The following is a 15131-nucleotide window of genomic DNA, read 5'->3' on the forward strand; positions in this document are numbered from 1 at the left end:
CGGGCTCGGCGAGCGGAAGAGGCGGCGGCGGCAGCAGAAGCAGCGGCGGCGGCGGCGGCGGCGGGAGCCGAGGAGGAGGCTCCGGACTCTGGCCAGGAACCTGGGGACCCGGGCGTGCCCGCTCCCTGAGCGCTCAGCCCCGAGGCGGTGAGAGGGGCGGGGAGGGGGCGGATTTGGGATCTGGCCTGGGAGGGAAGCCGATCCGGGACGCCGAGGGCCAAATTGGAAGCGTGGGGTCCCCCGAGGGGTCCGGCTGTGTCAGGCCCCAAAGCCCGCTCTGTCGGTGCGTGCTGAGCGCCGTGTGTTTCGGAGGTGGTGCGGCGTCGGCCGCCCATTCCACGCGGACCTGCAGTTTGGGAGTCCGGCCGGGGCCTGGGAATTGGGATGGAGCCTGCTTCCCGCCCAGCCGGCTCTGCCGGGCCAGCTCCCGCCCCTCCTTCCCTTTCTCTGGCTTCGGACTCGCCTCCGCTGGCCATCTCCTGGCCCAGCCCTGCCTTAGTTCCCGTGAGCAGTGTTCCCTGCTCCAAGGGCTCACAGCCTCGATGGCACCATGTGTCCTCATCCTTAGCCCACTGAACCCGGGTAAGAGGAGAGAGAGGCAAAGGCTTGTCCCAGAGTGGAGGAAGGAGCTGGGGATGTAAAGGAGTGAAGTTTCGCTCATAAAACCCCTAATTAATTTCATATAATGTGTGTCAAAACTGACAGGAACACACACACACACATCTACAAGAGACACACCAGCACTCAATGACACACACCCATGTGACTCTTACACAGTGTCTCGCGCACACACCATATCACAAACATCTCCGCACTACACATCCAAACCCCCACCACACCCCCCACTGCTTCTCATGTGCAAGTATCCTGGATGAGGGGCTGCAAAAACCCCAGTCCAACAGGAGAGTTGAGAGGGCGGAAGGGGGCACTGTCCCCAAGTCCATCCTAATTTCCTGAGCAGCCTGCCCCAGCCCTGGTCTTCAGAATCGCCTCCTTTTAAGAGAATGTCTTGGTCTCACTTCTCCTAAAGCACAGGGAGACCAGATCTAGAGGGTGAGTGAGCAGGAAGGGTAGAGGCTGCTGGTGGCCTTTCCTGCTGGGTCCAGTTAGTTTAGGGTGCTAGGAGTGGCTAGTTTCTGGGCATCAGGGTGGCCCGGGGATGGAGGAGGTGGTGGAAGAAAGGAAGAGGGAGAAAAAGAAAGAAGGAATATGAGTCAGCCAGGGATGGAGCCCAAGTAAGAAAGAGAATGAGAGGAATGTGTGTGACGGGGGTGGGGGGGTGGGGGGGGGGGATGGAGACACATCAAGGGAGGGACCAAGAGCCAGAGAGGGACAGAGACACAGTTAGGGAGCCAGAGAGGGGGAGGAAAGTGAGAGACAGAGAGGGTCAGAAGAGTGGGAAGATACTGGAGAATGGAGTACAAGCAGTGCAGAAATTGGGGAAGAGAGCAGGATGGTGGTAAGCCCAAAGGGGGGGCGGGGCGGGGGAATGCACCGAATTTGTGTATCTGGTGTGTTTGGACCCCCAGGCTGTCAGAACCATAATCGTTTTAATTGCTGTCCTCTTGGTGGTAAAACATTCCGTTAGGGAAATTGCCAGCAATGCCCTAGGCTGCTGGCTTCCCTGGTTGCATTCTTCCTCCTTCTGTGACACCTGTGCCCCTCTAGTGTGCATGTATTGTCATGCCATCCCTTCAGTCTCTCACGCAGATCCTCACATACAATATCATAATAGACATCGCCACCAAGCTGTATACAGCCAGTCGCTGATCTCCAGGCCCTCCTCCACAAATTTACTCTATCTCCTTGCCAAGGAGTCAGAGAGAAAGCCTGAAAGGCCTGAAAACCCACTGAAAAGAAGAGAGGAAAAGAGGCTAGGGGGAGGGGAAGTGGATGGAAGAGACCAGGAGATGGAAGAGTGAGGCGGAAATAGGGACAGGGAAAGACATAATCCAATGAGCAGAGACAGATGGGGTTAGAGAAAGGCACAGCCCCTTCTCCCCACTCCACACTGTCAGCAAGCCTCTTCCACTTGGCCCGGTCCAATGCCAAGTATCTCCTGGGTCCCCATCTTGGTTCTGGCCTTTCTCCTTTGACTAAAGGCTGAAGGCTTAGCCCTTAACCCTGTGCTCAGGGATGACCCATTTGTCTTTTTGGACAGAACTGAACATTTTTGGGCCAGTTGTCCTTCCTCCTTAGGCCGGGCTGACCCTAGAGCCTTAGAACCCTCCTCTTCCTTTGGTACAGGAATAAAGGCCCCCAAAGCTGGAGAAAAGCTAAGGGAAGAGATCAATTGAGTATGGTATTAAAGGAATAATTTCATAGGACTACTAGAATGTGGGGGCCCAGAGAGAATTTCTGGGTGGCTGAAAAATAGGGTGGCTGGAACCCTACTCCCCTCTCTTTCTTCCCCCCTGCCTCTGCTTGATCACCCCCTGCACCCTTCCATTCCAAGTTGTAAAAGACTTATAGCCTGGGAGCCCCTCCTGCTCACTCTAGGGACTTCCAGCTCCTTGCAGCTGTGTGGGGATGGCCCCTCCCCTCAGCCTTAGGCAGCTGCAGCAGATGTGTAGAAAGGAGGGGCAGCAGCATCTAATCCTCATGCTTCCTTCTTAAATTTCCTGGTGATTTAGAACTAAATCCTAGGTAGAGGGAACTTCTAGAGCATTTCTTTGGGCCTGGGCCTTTAAAGGGGGTAAAAGGGGCATTATCAAGGTGGAGGACCTGAGGATTTAAGGGGTCTCTGGCTCCACTGCTCATTCACATGGGGAACCTACTCTCCCCTCAAACATGCCCCCCTCAGCATGGTTTTGGGGCTTGCCTGCCTGGTGAAGAAAATGAGAAACCACAATGATTAACCTCTGAGAATTAATTATCTCTGTTGTTTCTGACCTCATGAAGGAGTGTGACCCCCAGGGCAGGCACAACCTGGTCCCTTGTATAGATGAACATTCTAGGCACCTCCTTCCCCACTAAAAAACCCATATCGGGAGGGAATGCCCCAGCAGTTCTTAAACAAGCTACAGTGAAGTAAGGTCAAAATGCACATAAATTCTTTTGGTGCTACCACCTCCTCCAGGTGGATGTTCCATTTTGCCAGGTTTCACAAAATGCCGTAAGACCTGCCTCTCTCCCCCCTGGTGCCCATGCAGCACCTGCCTCACACTCACCTATCATCTTCCCAACTCCCTTCCTAAAAGGACAGCACTGGAATGATCCTTACCTCCTACCCCTTTTCTTGCAGCCTCAGTTGATTTGACCTTTCTCAGGGCTTTGCAAGGGGCCAGTTAGAAGGAGAGGAAGGAAGGAAGGAAGGTGTGAGGAAGTGGTTAGCAGAGCACAGAATGAGCTGGGAGGGAAAGGGACTGACTTCCTGGCAGCCACAGCTCCGGTTCCCAGTTCCTGCCCTGGTATCCTGTCCCAAGAATGGCCTCCGCCCAGGCTGCTGGTGTTCCCTGGGCAGCCCTCTGCACTGCTCTAGAGATTAGGATTTTCCAAAGTCAGACTTCTCATAGGCCCTAAGGAATTCTGAATCTCAGGTTATGAAAGTGGCATGGAGGGTGTAGGAGTCATGGCCGGACCACCCCAGGGACAATGGTTATCAGTGAGACTTGAGAGCCATTTAAGGAGATTCTATGTCCCCATACCCCCAAATTTCCTGCCCTTGAGCCTACTGCCACACTCACAGGCCTGGGCAAATGGAATCTCGTCAGGGAGGCAACCAGCTGCCTTCCCTTGCTCCTTGGGGGGGCCCTACCTTCTATCCTTTCTGTCCCTTCTTACTCACCACTCCCCACACCCCTCCCATCCAGTGGTGTCATTGTCCTGACAACTGGGGGGGGGGTAGGGACCCAGAACTGAGGTTGCCATGGTAACAGCTGAGCTGAGGCTGAAGCCTTCTCATTGTGGCCTCTGTGTGCTCCCCGTCTCTTCCTTCCAGTGTCAGTTGCCCCACAGGATTCCTCATTTGCAGTCTCCGTCTCTTTCCCTCTTTCAACTCCAGCTTACTCCTCCATTCTGGGTCACTTCACCCTTTTGTCTCCGGAGCCTATGTTCATACCTTTTTTCACACATTCTTGGCTGGGTCCAACATATACAAACACACGAATCACATACACTCAGCCAGTGCACCCTCAGCCACACAAGGCAGTGCTGGCATGTACAGATCCACTACCAGTACCTCCACACCCAGCCCCCAATGCTGAGCTGTGGCCTCTTCCACATACCTGCCTCCACACCCAGCCATCAGCATCCGTACGTAGAATCCTGGCACACGCGCTTCTCCCCTGCCACTTCTAACATTCGCCCCCTAGTTCCCTCGGGCTCCTCTGTTTCACGCTTAGAAAGCTCCTACCCACAGTGCCCCAGCCTTTGTAGGTGGGTGTCTCACAGACATTAATCCCTTCCTACCCACCTCCCGTGTAAATCTGTTAGATTCAGAGCCCTAAATCTTAACTACTCCCAGATTGACATACACACACGCACACACACAACTCCCACAGGATCTGTCATATTTACAAACTCTTATTCCATGTGAAAGCAGACCAAGATGGCCCTAAATTCTGCCCCTTTTTCCAGCTGAGGGCTTGGTCCCTGGGTTTCCACTGGGAAGGCCTTCTTGTACCCTTCCCAGGCTGTCCTTTCCCTTCCAGTTCTCCTCACCACCACTTCCCCCCATGCACCCCTCCTGTATTCTCAGACCCATTTTGGGACCCTCTCCCCATCAACCCCCTGTACCAATACACACACACACACACACATACACAACACACACCCCTTTTGCCCTCAGATTATCAGCAGAGGGTGGAGGGGCTGGGCTCCAATGCCTGCTGCTCTGACCTAGATTTCAAGGCGGAGACGGTTCCTGGTGCTGACAGTCAGAGAGCATTGTTCCTGGCCCAGCCTGGCAGGGCCACCGCTGGGCCCTTCTGTCTGATTGCACCTGGGTGTGCAAGTGAGCATGCCTATGAGAGCCTGTTTCTTGCCATGGGTCATGCTGGGCCTGCTGTCTGGCCTACTGTCTGGCTCATTTGTGTGTTGGTGTCACCATGCCTGCCACCAAGGGAGGCTTGTTTGTTCTGGTCCTAGAGGGCTGGAAATGGGGACTTCCGAGTCTGGGCCTCTTCCTTTGTAGCAGCCAGGCCTCTCTGCCTCAGTTCCCTGCACGTAGGCCAGATATAAGGAAAAGGAATGGGTGTCAGCCTGCTTTCTATCTGCCACATTCCCCAGCCCAACAATGGGAACTGGAAAGGTGATTTGTGCACTGTCTGCAAGGAACAAGGTCATTGAGCTCTTTCCCGCCCCTTGGTTTACCCAGTGTTGATGGCATGCTTTACTTTAACTCTTTATTTTTCTGATTATGAAAATAAGTTCTCATTTGAGCTCACCACTAATTTCAGATTGATCAAATCCAGAAAGTTCTTCCTAAGGTCTGACCTTCTTTCTTCCTGTCTCAGCCATAGTTCCTATCTTAGTGAGTAGGAGGGCCTTCAATGTTCTTCTAACCTCTCATCTAAGTTGCTCCATGACAGAGGGATGGGATGAGGCCTGGATGAGATCTGGCCTTGCCCAAACCCCGTGAGAGGCCATGTTGAACGCTGTGTCTGCCAGCAGGGTGATGATGCAGGAAAGGGTGGCAGCCCCCTTCCTGCCAGACTCTCCCAACGCAGCATCCAAACTCCCTCCCCCCCCCACCCCACCCAGCTAGCCTGGGAACTGGGCAGGGGGCCAGAGCCAGCCGCTTGGTATTCTTGGGCGCGGGGGCTGCAAGCACAGCACAAAGGCTAGGAGAGAGAGGGCTGAGTGGGGACCCGACAGCCATCGAGGGAGAAAATAAGTTCCATAAAAGTGGGGGTGGCCCATTGCTTCCCTATGCCCCCTGAGCCCTAATGACTGAATGAATACAGGGCTGAGCACAGAGGGACAGGGGGCCATTAGACCAAGCAGCTAGGCATTCATCCAAAACGAGTCATTATTGGGGTGGTGGAAAGTGAGGGACCCCTTTGCTTCTGGGAAAGGATAAAAGCTAGAATACATGAGCTCCAACCAACCCCCTCCATCCTCTTCTATTCAGCTTTTCACTGCCAGTAAGACCTCTCCCTAGTCCTTGTTTTTGAGTGTGTGTATGTATGTGTTGTGTTTGTTGACAGGGGGAGGGGCTGTGGGTAGGTGGGGCGACTGGAAGGGGTACTTGGAGGCAGTGGATGCGAAAGTCAGGAACAGGTTGCTATGGTAACCGCCTCCTCAGTCAGGGGAGCTGTTGCTAGGGTTACTGTTAGAGGGGGAAAAATAAGAAAAAAGATGGTGGGGTGGGGGGAGGTGTGACTGTCACTCTAGGCTTCAGCCCAGCTTCTAGCTTCTGAGTTACTTCCTCTCTATCCCCACGTCCTCCCCGAGGTCTTCCTTCAGCTCTGGTCCTCCCCCACCCCATCTTCTAGGCACATACCTGGTGGCACAGACTGGGGATGGGGTGGGTAATGCCAGTGAGTGAACCAGACCCCGTACCTCAAGCTCAGCATCCTCTCGCTTTGCTGCCTTCCACCCTAGTCATGGCTGAGTACGGGACCCTTCTCCAGGACCTGACCAACAACATCACCCTTGAAGATCTGGAGCAGCTCAAGTCAGCCTGCAAGGAGGACATCCCTAGCGAGAAGAGTGAAGAGATCACTACTGGCAGTGCCTGGTTTAGCTTCCTGGAGAGCCACAAGAAACTGGACAAAGGTGGGGGAAAGAAGGCACAGGGGTTCTGCCATCAGCCTTTTGGGTTCAATTCATCTAGCAGATAGAGATAAGTTCAAAGCTCTGTACACACAAAACACTCTTCTCCACAAAAAGGCAGAATAAGAGATGACCTAAGAGCACAGGGAGCTTCAGGGCAATGGTCTTTAGACCTCTGTCATTGTGACCCTTGTCAGTGAAAAATTTTATCCAGATACTACTGTACTGTTACATAACTGAAATTTCAAATTCAGGAAACATTCTTTAAGGTACCTTTAGAGACCACAGCTCTGTGTGGGAGAAAGGTCAGTGGATTAGCACAGTCACCCTAGCTGGGAGCTTTTAGGGAGGAATTGATGTTTAAGATGACTTGCAAGGCAAGTGGGAATTCAAAGCCAGGATCCCAGAGAGGGCATGCTAAAGCAGAGGAACATAGTCACAAGGGTGAGAGAGTTCCTGGTGTGTGTCAAAAAGCAAGGGGTCCTGTTTTGGCTTGGCTGGGGCATACATTATAGAGTATGTTCAGGAACGAAGTGGCTGCAGGGTTAAGGCTGTTTTGTGGAGGAATTTGAGGGCTAAAGTAGTTTATACTGTTCCTACTGAGGGCCCTTCAGAAATCCTAATCTGTTGTGTGGATAGGAGAGAGGATGGGGGAGGATAGGTTAGAATTAGGAGACTATTAGTCAGAGAAGAACTAGAAAGAAAGCATAAGTTCATCTGTAATCTCCTGGGACTAGCCAAGCCACACAGTTCACTCTTTTGCTAGTGTCTCTGCCTTGTCTTATTCAGAATTACCTTAGGCCCAGAATCTCTCCTGGATGGTCTAGACACATGTGCTATTCAGAAGTTCTTACTGATGCTTACTTGGAGGGAAGGTAGAAGAAGGACAGGGTGGATGTGGGGTATTCGGAAGGCAGGTTAAATTTTCTATTCTGTCAACCTTGTGGGACCTGGTATCTAGCCTCAATTTCTCATTTCAAATCTAAAATCTAGAAGTTTCATTGACCAACTATCTGCCCTTCCTGGGAATAGCCCTCTCTACTGTGATTTGGGTGCCTTGCTTTCTTTTCTTGCCTCAGTAGCCCCTGTCCTTCCAGTGTTGTTCCCTCCTGATAACCCATGTGAGCAACTTAGCCATGGTTCCAGAACCCTGGTCTGGGAGAACAGAGGAAGCTGACCTCTGCAGCCTAGCTCTGACCTCTGGTCTCCTGTCTTCCTCCAGACAACCTCTCCTATATTGAGCATATCTTTGAGATCTCCCGCCGTCCTGATCTACTCACTATGGTGGTTGACTATAGGACCCGTGTGCTGAAGATCTCTGAGGAAGATGAGCTGGACACTAAGCTAACCCGTATTCCCAGTGCCAAAAAGTACAAAGGTAAGAGGCCATACCCTTGGCTGTTGTACTTCTGCCCCTGATTATTTTGGGGGTTCTGTCCCCGGTTTTGGAGGAGTGGAGGCCGATATTCAGTGGGTTTACCTGGCATCTACAACTCCCCTTCCTCGACACATCCCTTTTTGCCCCCAGATATTATCCGACAGCCCTCTGAGGAGGAGATCATCAAATTGGCTCCCCCACCGAAGAAGGCCTGAACAAGGGGAAGGAAGAGGAGGAAGGTTGGACCTTCATCGGACCGCTCCCTTCCCTCGGTCTCCAGGAGAGGGGGCAAGGGCACCCTCCCCAACCCATCTACCCACTTACTAACCTGGTCCTAACCCCCTTACTGTGCGCGTGTGTGTGCGTGTGCGCACGCTCTGGCTGTCTGTGTATGTCTAGCTCATCTAGTTCCTCCTCCCTGTGGGGGTGGGGGGTGGGGGTCAGGCTGGGGGGCATTTCCCCACTCCAGGAGGAGGTGCAGGCAACTTCTATGGAAACAGAAATTGGCATATTGCCTCTACTTCCCTTTCATCCATTCTCCCCATATTTCTAAAGTGTAAAAACAGAAAGGACCTGCATTTTCCTACAACGAAGACCTGGTGGGGTGAGGCATGAGGTGGGTGGTCCTAAGGAAAACCAGTGAAGAGGGAAGGTGAAGAGGCCTTTCCACCCCTTAGAAGGGGCAAAGGAAAGCCAGAGACCAGTGTTTGTACCCCCATGCTGGACTAGCTGGGGATTCCATGGTTCCCAGCTGTTCCTCAGGTTGGAAGGGCCTGGGCACCAGCAGGTCCCTTTTGGCTCCCCTTGCATGGGCCTAGGATGCTATAAGCCAGGGATCTAATGAGGGATGATAAATGGATCCTTTCCTGGACCCAAAAAAAACAACCCCCAAGGAGCGCGCAGCTTAGACCCCTCTCCAACATCCATTATTCCCTCTTTCCACCCCACCCACCCCAACCTCTGCTCTGGAGAGACTACTGGAAATACACCCCACTGAGCCTGAGATGGGGAAGAAGACAGAGAGAAGGGCCCCCTTTTCCACTCCTTTATCTCTACTCAGACTTGTACATACTGCCCCTGAATCTGAGGAGGTAGGGAACAGAGATCTTTAAATTTTAACCCCAATCCTGCCCCCACAGCTTCAGGGTCCTGACGTGGTCACCATAGGCAAACTTCCCTCTCTCCCTGGTCTAGAACATCCCAGGTTAGGTAGGGAAGAAGCTAATGATGTTTTCCTTTGCACTGATCCCTATCCCAATTCAACGGAGATGAGGTTTTGGTAATTCCTCTCCCCAATATCCTGGCCCCTTGGGCTTCTGGACACCTCCTAGCCTAATCACTAGAGTATGGTGAGTGACCCCAGCCTCTTGCCTGTCCCAAAATGTCCCTCCCCATCCTGACCGTGCTAACTGTGTGTACATATATATTCTACATATATGTATATTAAACCCGCACTGCCATGTTTGCCCTTTTTTGTGGTGTCTAGCATTAACTTATTGTCTAGGCCAGAGTGGGGGTGGGAGGGGAATGCCACAATGAAAGGACTGGAGAGTCAAACTGTTACACAGTCAAAACAAAAAAGAAAGCTGTTTTTCTTTTAAACTTTAAATTCACATTCAATCTTAGAGACTATTTAGAGAAAGTTTAGATTTTAGGGTGTGGGAACAAAACTTTAGTGGGAGGGAAGAGTTAGCTGCTGGAAGAAGGAAGAAGCCAGACTGGTTGCAGAGCACCTTCTACTCCTAGCCCAGCCCAGCCTGCCTGTCAACTCTGGCCACTGCTGCAGACACCTGCCTTAACACACACACCTTGAGTACTCCAGTTTTGCCTTAAAAGGACCTTCCCAAGTTTCCCCAGCCCCGTCTGGCTTCTCCGATAATGAGAGATAATTGCAGAATGAGGAAGGAAAAATGAGTGTGAACTTTCCTTCCATGCGGATATTATATGAACGAAAGAGTGAGTGAGCAAGAATGCAAAAGAGTCTTCCTGTGGGAGAGGATGAGATGGGAGAAGAGACAGGGTCATTTTCAGCAGAGTATAATAGTTTCTCTGTAAGGCAAAATGATCTAAAAAGACTAATCTGCCCTCCCCCACCCCTTGCACTGCTGCGAGATTGCCCCCATCCTGTGCTCCCCTGTCTGCAGTGTGCACGGCCTTGCTCTGACCCTGGAATAAAGGTGACTGATTGTATGGTACCTGATTCTGAATCTCTGTAAATGACCAGGAATTGGAGACTTTGAATGACTGGGAAGGGACGGGGAGCAACATTTATCCCCGCATTCTTAATTGTAGTCTGAAACAAGCTGGGACACACCAAATGCTGTCCCCCCTTCATTCCCTAAGTATCACCGAGCTAAGTGGGGCCTAACAGTCTCCAACTGGAGCCCAATCACTGGAAACATGGATATCACAGACTAGACTTCCTAAAATTATAATGTGGGTAGGGTAAGAGGGTAGGGTTGGACACCTACACTGAGAAAAAAAAAGCCCATCATGAATGAATGGCCCACACAGAGCAGCAGTCAGAAAAAGGTGGCTTTACTGACAGAAAATACAACAAATTCCAGAGTGCATGGTTTTCAGCCCACCCCATCACCCCACAAGCAACAGGAGCACAGATCACTCAGTCACCACACATTCCCTAAATCAGAGAGGAAGTGCACCAGCTAGTATCAGGTCTGAGAGCTACTAGGAAGAGGGGTAAGAGGAAGGAGTGTGTAAGAATACCATCCTTTCACTCTTACCCTCCTTCCTGGCCTGGTCTACAATACTGAATTTCTGGCTGGATCTTGTGGCGGTTGGGGGCAAAGAAATAGCAGCAAAAGCATTTAAGGGCAAGAATTCAACTGCAACTTTCATACTCAGTGACCAATAACATGACTAAGGTACAGGCCCCAACCACCCTAGTCAATCAGATTAACAACTTGTCCTTCAATTCTAAGATATCAGGAGGTGGATAAGGTTAAAAAAAAAAAGCCAAATCCAGGAAGTCCTCCCCTTCACTACTCCACTAGGAAGGGAGTTGGTACACGGTTGGATGGCTTCAAGAATCAAGCAGCTAAAAATGAGAGTGTGTGTATGTGTGTCTTTTCTATCACACACAGTACTAGGAGAGACAGTCTGCAGTGGTGGCACCCTTCCAGAAGTCATATTTCAGTCAAGTTTCAAAGAGGGGCCAGCCTTTGGGAAGAGGCTTCCTGGGAACCCCCACAAGACTTACGGAGAGGTAGGAGATCTGAGGCCAAGAACTGAGAACAATCTCCTGTTTTTCCCAACCCCAAACCAAGGCAGTGAAAGGGGGAAGGGCTTCCCAAAACCTAGAGTAAGCCCCAATCTTTAATGACCATGTCATAGAGAAGTAGGTTGACCACAGGAGTCACCTACACATCATTACTCTTGCTTACTCTCTCTTTAAGTCCCTTTATTGCATTCAGAGAGAATATATAGGCATTTAAACTATGACAATAATTTTAACTTGATACATCCAAGTTTGACTTGCTTTTTAATATATTTATAGTTATAAAATTAGGCCCCTAAAAGTGACAGGGACAGGGAGATTGTTGCCATAAAACAGACTTTTTTTCTTTTTTAAAGTAACAGAAGAGGTAACATTCTTCCTCTTCTTCCTCCAGCTCTGTTCCTTCTCCCACCTCCACCCAACCTCCCTCACCAGACCTATTTAGGGGGTGATGAGATGAAGAGAAAAGAGTGAAGGATACATAATTAAGTGCAAAACACTGTGATAAGTACAGAGAATGAAAGAGGTGGAAAAGAAAGTAAAGAATGTGGGATGGTTAGGGGCTCTATGGACTTCCCAAAAAAGGAGGATCTTGGGATGGGATTGCTCAAGGGGAAAAACAAACTGTCATAGACGTTTTAAAAATAAAGGGAAAAAGGTCAAAAACCTAAACCAAAGAGAAAGTGGCACTCCTACCCCTGATTCAGGCCCTGGGCCCCACCCCCATTCAGGAAACAAGGGAGATTAAAGAAAAAGAAACCCCATTCCCTACCCCAAACCAATTAACAAAATAGGCTCCCATCCCCTCCCTCCCTCCCTCAAAAAAAAAAAAAAAAAAAAAAGCTTTAGGGAGAGGCCATTTCAGTTGAGTCCTATGCACCTCTCCATAGAACTCTATTCCAGGGCTCAACTCTCATTCCTAAGTGCTCTCTGTTAATGGTTTGTTCCCCTCTGGTTTGTCCTCCTGGGATGTCTTTTATCTAAAGCAAAAAGTCCAAAGTGCGTTTCTGCTGAATGTTAAGGGCCAGGTCAAGAAAGGGCTGCCCAGGCAGGATTGAGTTGGCAGCCCCAGCCCAGCCCTCCTAAGGTGTGAGGCCTCAAGATGGCATGCACTGCACCCGGTCAGGGCCCTCTTCCTCGTCCGATGTGTCTGAGGAGCTGGGAGACTCGTCCGAATCTGCATCTGTGGCCCCAACCCCAGGTTCTCGCCAGCGCTGTGGGATGGGAAAGGTTTGTTAGTAACTTCCCTGGGACAAGGGAAGTTGTCTTGTTAAGTCTTAGCTAATTCAGATACCCTATACCAGGGGTCAGCGAACCTTTTCTTAAAGGGACAGAAAGTATATATTTTAGACTCACAGGCCATATGGTCTCTGCCACAACCATGAAATTCTACTACAACTACTCAATTGTCATCATAGCGTAGAAACAGTCCAAGACAATATATAAACAAATGGATGTGGCTGTGTTCCAATAAAACTTTATTTATAAAAACAGGCCCAAAGCCAACTGCCATAGTTTGCTGACCCCTACCCTAGTCCTCTTCTGGTGGGAAAAGGAAATGGAAGGGCCACCTGAGACTTATTTCTTCTCAACTCTTTCCCCATTTCATGCTTTTGCCTTTTGACAATAACACTCTGCATGTTCCACAGTGGAGAGCAAACAGCAGACCCATCTCTTTCTGCTGGTGACTCTTCCAAGGCTCTGATGGAGCTGGAGGATGATGGATAGGAAAACCCAGTCAGGGACATCTTGTACTTTCCCCCTAAAGAAGTGACAGCCACGGTACTGGAACTTTGGAGCCTTCTCAAGAGAGTTACTGCTCCTGGGAAATCACTTCCTGCCCCGGCTTACCCGGTGATGGCGTCTCTGTCTCAAGTGATGCATGAGGAACCAGAGCATGTGGCTATCAAACAGGTCAGTGTGGTGCAAGCTATCTTCGTCCCGCTCCCGTTTGTTCTTCTTAATCACCTGGAATCCCAAAGTGGGTGGGAGAACAGTAGGAATAGGAACTCTGGACCTGATCAGAAAAGCTGGTATTCTATTCCCAACATCTCTCCCTTGGGAGATGATGAGCTGAAGTGGAGCTAGAATAGGAAAGGATGCCCTTGGTATGGTCACTGAGAAGTCAGGCATCTTTGAAACACCAAAGAATAATTCTTCCTAAAGATGTCCCCTACCCCTACTCTATCACCAACTAGAGGCACTTCAAAGCTGGCTTCCAGAGTCCTGGACTGGGACTGTTTCCAGAGAGCCATGACAGGAATGTGGGGAAGGTATTAGAGCAGTGCCTTTAAAGAACTGGGTAACAAGTTATTCCTTTCTATGACAATGAAGAATCATAATATGATATGGAAAAAAGAGAAAAGCTTTTACAGTCAACAACTTACGTCCTTTAACCCTGTAAGCTCAGTAGAAGCTTCAGCCGTGGGTGCCCAGATCTTGACATCATGGTCTAGGCCACTGGTTGCCAGCACAGGTAGGTGAGGGTGGGGTTCAAGACAGTTTACCTGGTCAGGAGGAAAGCAAAGCATGGGCTCAGAGTTGTGTGGGAGAAGGGTGTAAGCCTTAAGCCAAACAACTGCCCTCAATCAGGGCTGAGACAGCTGCTGGAAAGGCAAGCCCACACATCATTAGCCTGGGCCAAAGATCCCTGGGGGTGGAGGAAACACTGGGCACAGACTGGATATAAGACCAGGCCCATCTACCATTTTTTGCAGGGATGGCTGCATTCCAGATATAGCCCTAGAGGTAGGCAGGTGACTGGCCAAGCTTATTGCTGGCTTCACAAGAAGGGAATTAAGTCCAGATGACCTCATTCACTCCAGATGCCAGAGCTCCAGTTTGCCTAAGGCTGGGGGGAAAAAAAAGTGGCTTGCTCCAAGTAGCAAACTTTAAAAAGTGAAAAAAAGGCAGCAACTGCCACTGAGCCCCCAGAGAAAAGTCAGATAACAACTACATTTACTTGGCATTGTTTATTAGAACTGAATGAAGGGATAGGCTGGAAAGAAGAGGCTGAGCTGGGGGATGGGGAAGGAGGTTCATGTCTGTTTCAGAATCCTGCACATACCAGGGGACAGGCCTGTGCTACCTGCCCTGAAAGCACAATCTATTCAGCTGTAGGGCTGCATGGCACAGCAAGTAGCTTCCTGCAGCCCCCACAACCACAATCTCAACTACCCTTTGGGTATATTCACTGAGCAAGGGAAACTATGGCAAGCAGGCCTGGCTCAAACAACTTCCTTCGATCCAAAGATGCCCATGCCCCCTGCTGTCTAACTTGGAAAAGCCAGTTTTCCTAATGCAGCTCCCATACTCACTGGAAGAGCTGGTCCCAGATCCAGCTGCCAAAGCTGGAAACAGACAGAAAGGAACCCAGAAGGAAAATGGTGTGGTCCCAGGCACTCCTCACCCCACATAGCCTTGCAGCTGCCCTGTGGGCCAAGACTGGCTCCAGGAAAATAGCCCCTGGCAAAAAGTCACATTTAGTTCTATCTCCGGACCAACCTTCCTTGCCTTCCCTGTACAGACAGAGAGCAGCACAGGAAAAGTCAGAGGCAGGCATGGGAAATAAAGCCTGACTCAATCCTCCAACCTTCTCTGCTTTCCATTTTTACAATAAACAAATAAACATTCAGAAAAGACTAAAACTAGGTCTACGTTTTACGAAGCTTGATTCCCCTTTTCCTCCCACTCCACCTATCAGCTCATTACAAAGTTTATATCTGTGCTCTTTTAGGCAGTGAGGAAGAGATTCCAGCATCTGACCTCAGAACATAAGGAGGCACTTGACAGAAATTT

General features: G+C 50.4%; 2 protein-coding genes across 2 annotated transcripts in view; one reads left to right on the forward strand and one right to left on the reverse strand.

Moving 5' to 3' along the window:
• Positions 1 to 10290, forward strand: PEA15 (proliferation and apoptosis adaptor protein 15). The gene is made up of 4 exons (XM_077156625.1): positions 1 to 147; positions 6547 to 6720; positions 7940 to 8095; positions 8246 to 10290. Exons 2-4 carry the CDS (start codon positions 6549 to 6551, stop codon positions 8308 to 8310), a joined length of 393 nt encoding a protein of 130 aa, XP_077012740.1. The 5' UTR covers positions 1 to 147; positions 6547 to 6548; the 3' UTR covers positions 8311 to 10290.
• A 327-nt stretch (positions 10291 to 10617) lies between these two features.
• The window catches only part of DCAF8 (DDB1 and CUL4 associated factor 8), a 37806-nt gene continuing 33292 nt past the window's right edge, over positions 10618 to 15131 (reverse strand). The window contains exons 11-13 of the mRNA XM_077156622.1: positions 13721 to 13840; positions 13185 to 13301; positions 10618 to 12547 (exon numbers count right to left, since the gene is read on the reverse strand). Coding sequence (XP_077012737.1) covers positions 12431 to 12547; positions 13185 to 13301; positions 13721 to 13840 — 354 coding nt within the window. The 3' untranslated portion in view covers positions 10618 to 12430. The remainder of the gene's footprint in view (positions 12548 to 13184; positions 13302 to 13720; positions 13841 to 15131) is intronic.

Source organism: Tamandua tetradactyla, chromosome 4, assembly GCF_023851605.1.
Source record: "Tamandua tetradactyla isolate mTamTet1 chromosome 4, mTamTet1.pri, whole genome shotgun sequence".
Taxonomy (NCBI): domain Eukaryota; kingdom Metazoa; phylum Chordata; class Mammalia; order Pilosa; family Myrmecophagidae; genus Tamandua; species Tamandua tetradactyla.

Coding starts and splice junctions, on each gene's coding strand:
- PEA15 (XM_077156625.1), top strand. CDS start 6,549: ATGGCTGAGTACGGGACCCTTCTCCAGGACCTGACCAACAACATCACC. Junction 6,721..7,939: donor CCACAAGAAACTGGACAAAG/GTGGGGGAAAGA, acceptor GTCTTCCTCCAG/ACAACCTCTCCTATATTGAG. Junction 8,096..8,245: donor CAGTGCCAAAAAGTACAAAG/GTAAGAGGCCAT, acceptor TTTTGCCCCCAG/ATATTATCCGACAGCCCTCT.